The 8586-nt window shown below is 43.3% G+C and overlaps 1 protein-coding gene across 1 annotated transcript; it reads right to left on the bottom strand.

Moving 5' to 3' along the window:
- Nucleotides 1-40: 40 nt before the first annotated feature.
- Nucleotides 41-818, bottom strand: LOC8031708 (NADH dehydrogenase [ubiquinone] 1 alpha subcomplex subunit 2). The gene is made up of 3 exons (XM_002406887.4): nucleotides 689-818; nucleotides 332-438; nucleotides 41-185 (listed from the first exon to the last, which is right to left on the bottom strand). Exons 1-3 carry the CDS (start codon nucleotides 781-783, stop codon nucleotides 94-96), a joined length of 294 nt encoding a protein of 97 aa, XP_002406931.1. The 5' UTR covers nucleotides 784-818; the 3' UTR covers nucleotides 41-93.
- Between the last annotated feature and the right edge of the window lie 7768 nt (nucleotides 819-8586).

Raw genomic sequence — 8586 nt, 5'->3', positions numbered from 1 at the left:
ACTGGTGGTTGATTTCTTTTCATGAACACAGACAAGGAAAGAAACTCAACATAATCATTTACTACCACTACCTAAACGAAGGATTGACACTGCTTAGACAGTCTTCTGAGCAATCTGCCCGACAGCAGCCAGAACTTGATCGGCGGTCATGCCTGCCAAAGGTACGTGACTTTCTTTTCCAAATGCTAGAAGAAAAGAAAAATGCCAAAGGTGAAGAAACCAAGAAGTGTTAACCTCGGCAAGGTCAAAGCAATATTTGCAACGATGCACCTGTAAATTGTACAAAACTCGGACTGTTGGAGTATGGGCTTGAGGAGGAAATGGAGCTTACCATATCTTGCGTACAGCTTTGGCTGAACACCGCTGCATTCCCGAATAAGCACGGGTAGGGTTGGGTTGCTTGCCTTCAGCGAGGGATAGTGTTTTGTTATGAACTCCCTGCGAAGGTATGAACCATGTTATAAGTAAAACAAATCTAGGTTATCACTACAAAAAAAAAAAAAAAAACAACACTCCATCTATCGAACGCGGTTAAGTAAGTAGGTGTTTTAGATTCTGCAAAAACAATTTTTCGTCATTTTACTTCGGACGCGCTTAGGACGTCCTGGCAAGAAGAGAACCACGTTGCGATAGGTGACAGTTTGTAAAACTTGAATTGCGCGTCCTCAATACCATAGAAAGCACTTACCTGACACCTGCACTTTCGGAAGATTTCTGGCAAAGATGAAGACGCAATTCTTTCAGATGGGCACCGAATTTTGCAGCAGCTTTGGAAGCGGCCATCTTGCTTCCTCAGTCTGGCTTAGCTTGGCTTGTCATTTGCTAGTCTTTAAGACTTCGGATAGATAGATGTTATTGGCTGCACACTTCGTAATAGAGGGTAGCTTGCGCCACCTAGCCTAAGTCTAAAGAAACAAACATATGATTCCTTCCGTCCTTTTATGCCAGTTGTATGACATGCCAGAATGAAGCCAAACTATCATCGGCAGCGTTTTTGGACGCATTTTATCAAAAGAGAACAGCTACACATCTGAATATCTCAGACATTGATAGTGAGACACATGGAGTGGTTTATCATGATCACCACTAGAGATCAGTGATGATCACGCTTCTTGCTTGGTGATTCGTTAGTCGGTGCTTTTATCGACTGATGCCAAAATCGTGTTGGCACTGGGCAGCGGATGGATAATTACTTGCTCGGGGCCCACCACGGCCCGCTGTTCTTAAACCTTCAGTAAGTAGAGACCGTTCCATTAGGGTCATAGCAGAGAGGGTAATAAAGAGAAAAAAAAAATGCCCTCCCCTCTCATTCCGAATAGAGTAACTGTATAGGCTCTGCTTGCAACTGTATATCCTCCGCAAGCGGAGCATATACAGTTACTCTAATTCCGAATGTTGTCTGCTCCGCCGAGTGGGCTGTACCCAGCATCCAGCTGGCGCGCAAACTCTGTTTAAAATCGCGTCATTTTGGAAATTTCAAGCGCAGATGCGCAGATTCTGATATGCCAGTTATCGTGTAATACTATTCTAGATAAAAAAAAAAGACTAACGGGGTCCAATTGCGCTGTTACCTACGTGCAAATAATAATAATAATAATAAATAAATAAGGAAAACTGTGTCAGATTGGCCGGTCTCTCCGGCGAAAAGTAAATCCGGTTGCTGTACCTTTTTTACTATAAAAGTTCGTACTGGTGTAGGCTTTTAGCGACTATGAGTGGAAGTCTGAAAGAATAAATAAAAACGTGCTCTCCTGCCGCAATACACGCAGTAGTTGAGGGTAGTACTGCTGGCTGAAGTGACGGAAAAAAGATACACTAGTTGATTATTTACCGAAATAGAACAACATAGAGCTATAGGCTGATTTTGGAGTAGCCACAACTATTCCAAGAACGCGAACTACTTCTCAAAGGCAGCCACGAGCGAGAGTTCGATGTTCCGTACAGCCCGCCGGTACAGCCCAAAGATGGAGAATGGCAACCTCCCGGTTGGTCGTCTGCTAGCGGAGTCGGGCGCGTGCCCTCTCTCTCCTTTTACCCCGCCGAACCCGCTGAATTTCCCGAATTTATGGAAAGGGCGCTGCTGTCGAACACAATGGTGCCGCCCAGAGAGCGCTAAATGGAACGTTTTCTGCAGGGCACGGCGCGAGATGATACACACATCAAACGAAAGCAATCGACCAGGGGAAGTTTAAACATCGCTCGCTTAAAATATGTTCGAGGCTTTCACAATAAAAAGCCCCAAAGCGTGCGTAATATTAAAAAAAAAAAAAAAATACTGTTGCTGCGAACTGTTTTTCTACCCCTGTTCGTGATCTCAAACGGGACGTTCTCACGGACTATATGACTTCGACAAACCATGGTTTGCGAGTCGTCCGCTAAAGGGCGAATTTCCTAAAGGGGACGCCACTGCCACTGGGGAGTTGTAGCAGACAGTTTCCGCAGCCCGCTAAGCACCCGGATAGCGCTCCGTAATCCGCCACAGGACCTTGAACTATGCAGACAAGGCTGGCGGCGCGCATGCGCAGCTGCGGTGTTTTCTTCGCGGATACCAAAACGATCTACTACAATTCCCTACACTCTAAAAAAAGGCTGTGCGTCTTCTTTCCTGCTTAACACGCGAGCAGCCAATCACTGCTGTTTGCGGAATCAACACAGCGAGTGACAACGCCGAAACATATGTTTAGACCAAAAAGTGAAGTCTGCGATGTCGCATCAAGCAATGCAAGCGTGACGTTTTGCTACATCGCAGACTTCGCTTTCTGGTCTAAACATATGTTTCGGCGTTGTCATTCGCTGTGTTGGCTGTTCGCGTGTTCTGCGGGAAAGAAGACGCACGGGCTTATTCTGTTCCCGTTTCTTGTTCTGTGATTGGTTCGTCGGCGTCTTTATCTGCTGATGCCGCGTGCTGTGCTCCGTGTGGCAGTCGCCATATTGAAATACGACGTAGCTGGGTGGCTGGGTTTTGCGAAACAAGAAATAGTTTAGGCATATATATATATATATATATATATATATATATATATATATATATATATATATATATATATATATATATATATATATATATATATATATTGCTATATATATATATATATATATATAGCAAGGCAAAAGAAAAAAAAGAGTTCTATTGATGGCACGAACCTCTTCAATTCTAGCGCCTTCCAGTCGGCAAATAATGTGATTTGCTATTTCTTTCCCCAATTCAGCTACGTTATAATCCAACATGGTGGCGGTCACGAACAAGCGGTCTATAGGTCATTCGCATCCGGGACCAACGTAAGGAACCACGACGTCAGGGGAGTGAAAAATTACACAAAATCTAATTGGAACTATATCTCTATTTTCACTGATTTTAAATTTCATTAAAAACTGATCGTTATGATTCACTCTCTATATTGTGTCCCCCTGGCCAACACACCTGCACAAACCGCATAAGTGTAGCTTTCACGACATTTGTTCTTTATCTGTAAAGCTTAAAAAAACACATACAGTGTTTATCTGTACAGGGTGTACAAGTTTAATTCTAACATATTTATATAAAAAAAAAAAAAATCCGTGAAAGGTACCGTTATGCGGTTTATGCTGGAGAGTTGTACGGCCATGAGGACATACCATAGGGGGTTATTCCTCACATTTCGTCGGATAATTCACTAAGATTTGTTAATTAGCTTTCTAATTAGTGAAAATAAATAAATGAATCCAATTAGAAACTTGCTGAGCGTCATCGAAAACCCCTGAAAAAGTACATTTCCGATGAACTCGAAGCACACGAAAACCACTGGGGTGCGCTAGTTACCACTCGTGCCACACGCGCGAGTGGTAACATGAAGTGAACTGTGTGCGCATGTGTCACCGCAGCGGTATGACGTCGGTGCTGCGATCTTCCTACTGGTGTGGGAAGATCGTCTGATAGTGGAGCATTGCTGAGGTGTTACGTATACCCACGGCCTCGGCAATGCTTGACTCTCAGATGATCTACTCACACCAGCAGCAAGATGGCGGCGCCCATAGGCAGTACTTGCAAACGTCTACGCACCGTCTCAACCGCTCGCCACTGCGGTGGCGCTGATGTCAGCCTTGCGCATGCACAGGCGGTTCAACGCACGCGAATCTTGTTTCTGCGCACGCGCAGTCCTCGCACCTAATCTAGGAAAACGCGGGGTTGTTTTTAGACGGCCGCTGGTGTATAACCCCGTAGACAAAAGTCAACTCAACACTAAAGACCGACTTTTACAGCGAGAAAATGGGAAAAAAATAAATAAATAAAAAGAAACGAGTCTTGTTTTACGGCAACACGGAATTAAGTTTCCTTTTTTTATTCTTACTTTCACGCTTTGCAGTTACACACAGTTTAATAAACGAAGGGCGTGGTCTACAGCGACCACGTTTCTTGCTTGGTGATTTCGTTCTGTGATGATCTGGTTAATGGCTTCGGTGCCATGATGCTCGGTTGTTCCAACAATATACAGTTCCAACTACATATAGTTGGCAACATAAATACGTGTTATTATCTTAACGCTATCATTATTACTTATTTACAATCCTGTGTTTCGGGAGAGGGCAGCTCGTGACTCGTGGTGTGGCTGGGTTGGAGACACGGTCATCGTCTTTACGTGAAAACCTCTGCGTAAACGGCTCCTCGCAAAACAAAAAAACGCGTGCCCAAAAGTTTTCCGTACGCAAATAAATATCATCGTAGCCGAGCGCACCCACCGCTGTGCCGAGCGGCCCGAGCCCGAACCGAGTTTCGGATTGGCGCATGGCGACGCCGCGACTACTTTTTTGTACGCACATAAAATGAAATTAACGACGTGAATAAAAGTGCACGACGTGCCTTTACTTATAACGAATATACAAACCGGGTCACCTCAACGCCAAGGCCCAGCGGAAGGAGACGAGCCCGTGCTGTAGGCGGAGCTTCTATTGATCTCTTATCCTTTCATCGAATATAGACCTTTCCAGCGCTTACCACCCAGGCGAAAAATGCCGAGTAATTCTAGGTCGTGTACGCATCCGCGGCGCACCTTATATTTTGCGAAAGAGAGCTACTGCGCACGCCGAGAACGCGTTCAATCGCCCAGTAGGAAAAGATGGGCAACGCGCGGCAGGCGATTAATGGTGAGGTCAACAATCAGACAAACCACTCGCCGAGGACTTGCGCCAAATCAGTCTCTACGTCGCGTGTGAACGTTATCCAAGGTCACGGACGACTGCCACCGGGGTCCGCGTGCGTGCGTTTGAGCTTCGCAATCCAATTTATCGTGTCGTTGTTTCGTTTGGGGCATAGGTTGGGGGCGCGTCATCGACTTTGGAAGCAAGGGCTTGGACGCAAGAGCGGTCCGTCCATGCGTGTGCGTGCAACGTTCCTGTTTTGTATTCGTGAGTGCTGCGTTCTTTAGCGTCATTATTGTTTACCAGCGGGAGGGCGGGTGCACGTAGTGAAGAATGAGTTCGCACCCTCGTGATTGGATGTGATGGGCAGCCATTTTATGTGAACTTTGGTAACGACAGCGTGCAGGAGCAAAAGTCCATCCGTGATTAAATCCACAACGTGTTCCAAACAAATAAACATCTACGTTTTTTTGTTTGTTTTTTTCACCGCAAATATAAACTACGCGTCGTCGAAGGCTTATTTTCCTTTCCAATCTTGCTCTAGCGATCCGAACCAACGCCAAAGTTTTAGAACTAACCGTTATCTCATTAAAAAGTTGCGTGATTTTCTGAACATTTTAACGGGAAAATAGGGAACGTTTTCGCCCATTTTCTCTAACTGGCGCAATTCAACTTCGTGTACGCGTATTCGAGACCTTCATCGCCGCCATTTTTTTTATTGAAAATATATATTTAAAAAATGCTTACAAGGTTTGAAGAAGCTAACGGTTAATTATGAAACTTCGGCGTCTGGTTCGTTCGTACCATTTTAGGGCTACATTGGGGACAGAAAATGGGCGTTCGACATCGCGTACTTTATTTTTGCGGTAAAGGAAACCCTCTAGGTTCTTTTTTGGGAGACACACCCTGTACGTGAAACAAGATATGTTTGACTGCTTAATGGGTGGCGTGCCACCATAATTGCATTATGAATGTCGGAAGTGATTACATTCATTTCTTTACGGTATAATTTTAGTATGTATCCTCGAAGTTGTTAGGACCATTTATGTAAACTTCACATAAAAATATCATTTGTCAGACATAGCAAGAAAGCACGGAATGAGCAGAATATGTCATTGTTATGCATACTAAAAGTAAATTTTGCTTACATCTGAGACGATTTTTCTTCTTTAGAATTTGAAATGTTATTATTTTGCGTGCTCAAATTTTTTCTTAGTTCCTAATTAACAATGCGCTGTAGCACACGCTATGTGCTCATTGTCGTCGTTATTCTAGGATGTCTCTTGAAGCCAGTAACATTCAGAAATACAAAAAAAATATTTGAAAATGAAAAGAGTGGATGGAGTACATTAGAAATGACTGCTAAAATACGAAGACTAAAATAAGGTGGAAAAAAGTGTTCAGTGTATAATACACTTGTAGAACAAATGACGAAGGTTTTAAAAATACAAAAATAGAAAGACACAGACGCTAATATACATCTGGGATAGCACAGCGTCTTTGCCCTTCATAGCGTACGATCGTTTCTCGGGCGTTAAGTCACCACCACAGACACTGGTCAAGTTTTTGTAAATAAGTGCAGCGAACCTAACGATAGTATTTTAACTGCATTATCTGGATTTCAGATTTAAAAAAAAGTTGTATATAATTGTTCATCTCTTATATTCTTCGATCACTGCAATTCAAATTGAACTGGACGGATTCACCTTTAGGAACCGACAAGGTCTTCTCGGCTACAAAGGACATATTGCCCCTTCTCAGGGGTGAGCCAAGTCTGTCAATTCATTGCCGGCAGACTAATTTAACGCAAATTTATTAAGGAAACAAACCTTTTTTTGTTGTTTTACAGATTCCCTATCTGTAAGGAGAAATTAATTTACGTAGAGTTTAATAAAATAGACTTTATTTAAACTAATTTATTCACAAGGATAAATTAGTTTGTATATAGAGTCAAAAAACATCCGACGCACAATCGCAAGCCAAGTTTCTTTACCCTATAGGGGAACTCGTAAAATTTCCTAGAGATTCCGAATCATAATTCAGAATACCCACTAATATATTTCTTCTCAACCTTCAGATACCCGCCCCTATGCCAAAAACGATCGCTACACAGCTACCTCTTTGCTCTCTTCTGGAAACGCTGACGCAATCATAATTGCAACGCTGTTTGACTCGTCAGTTAATATCAATAAACAACTGTAGGAATCTTAGTTTTTTTTTTTAACTCTTCCCGACCCCCTTTGATATCTGAACTTGTTGTTTTTTACTTTCTGAAGCGGTTGCGGTTTTTTTGACACAAGTCACTGGCGATATTGAGCTTCAGTTTTTATTTTACTCTGGGCACTGGAAGGTTACACCAAAATAAACCGAACATATTTTCTTCATTTCTCCCAGAATTCCCGCTACCTAACCTCTATGATGTATTGATCAACAAAAAATTGCAAACGACCGCACAAAGTGACTTGCTATTATATAGGAGCGGTAGCTACTGCATTGTAGAAAAGCATATTGAAGGAGATTTGCCTTCATTTAGCGTGCTGTACAATGATTGCAATGGGTTCTTTGCTTTCAGCAGGATTGGTGTAGGCGACGTGTGTGAGGAGATGTGTGCTTTGGTGGACCCCGATTGTACGAGATGTTGCATGTGTGAGAGAAAAACACAAATACGTGCTTTTCTTTCTTTCTTTTTGCCTGAAACTGTTTTAAAACGGGGGCGTCCGTTAAAGGGGTACTCCGGTGATTTTTTGAGCAACCCCAACTAACTATATTTTCGAAATCGCCGTCTTTTACTCTTTCCGTTGTGCTATTTAGATCGCGAAATTCAGAATAATTATTGTGAAATCGGCAAATGAAAATGACGCCAGAACCAAGATTCGAATATACCCGGGTTTTTCATTGCCGTGACGTTACGGGATGGCAGGCTTGCGGTTCGAGCGGGCTGTCTTAGAAATGAACTATGCCGAGCATTTGTTTTGTGCTGCTGCGCGGGAGCTGGAGCGACCTCCCTTGCTTCGAAGCGCATTTATTTAACGACCGCATAAAGCATTCATTTGACACCATGAAACTGTTAGTAATCAGTTGGGAACAAGGTCTACAGCCCAAAGAGTGAACCCCTCCCTGCCTTCCCAAGACGTCACTTGTTCAATGTGGCCAGTAGAGTTTTTCACCTTGAAAAACACGACGAGGACCAAAATTGTAAATTCTATAACTTCGCGAAAAAGGTTATTTCGGAGAAATATTTGGGTTATTATTAAGCAATGTTTGTTGGCGTGTTTAGCAAGTTTTTAGGCGAATTGGGGACTACGAAGTAGACGCCAGAGTACCTTTAACGTGCCTGCGATGGAGGAAGCCAAAATACGTACATACGCGAGCCGTTCTGCAGAGGCACGAAACGCAAACGAGAACGGAATCTGGGCGGTGGGTTTCTTTGGTGGAACGGTTGTGCGAGATAATGCATGTGTTAGAGAAAAA

This window comes from Ixodes scapularis, unplaced genomic scaffold, assembly GCF_016920785.2.
Source record: "Ixodes scapularis isolate PalLabHiFi unplaced genomic scaffold, ASM1692078v2 PGA_scaffold11__112_contigs__length_91849675, whole genome shotgun sequence".
NCBI classification, from domain to species: domain Eukaryota; kingdom Metazoa; phylum Arthropoda; class Arachnida; order Ixodida; family Ixodidae; genus Ixodes; species Ixodes scapularis.
This window is presented reverse-complemented; position numbering and strand designations above follow the sequence as displayed.

Bases quoted from the DNA above. Each gene is read 5' to 3' on its own strand.
- LOC8031708 (XM_002406887.4), bottom strand. From the start codon at position 783: ATGGCCGCTTCCAAAGCTGCTGCAAAATTCGGTGCCCATCTGAAAGAA. The intron at 439-688 runs GTAAGTGCTTTC...ATACCTTCGCAG, and splicing joins TCCGAAAGTGCAGGTGTCAG to GGAGTTCATAACAAAACACT. The intron at 186-331 runs GTAAGCTCCATT...CTTTTCTTCTAG, and splicing joins AAAGCTGTACGCAAGATATG to CATTTGGAAAAGAAAGTCAC.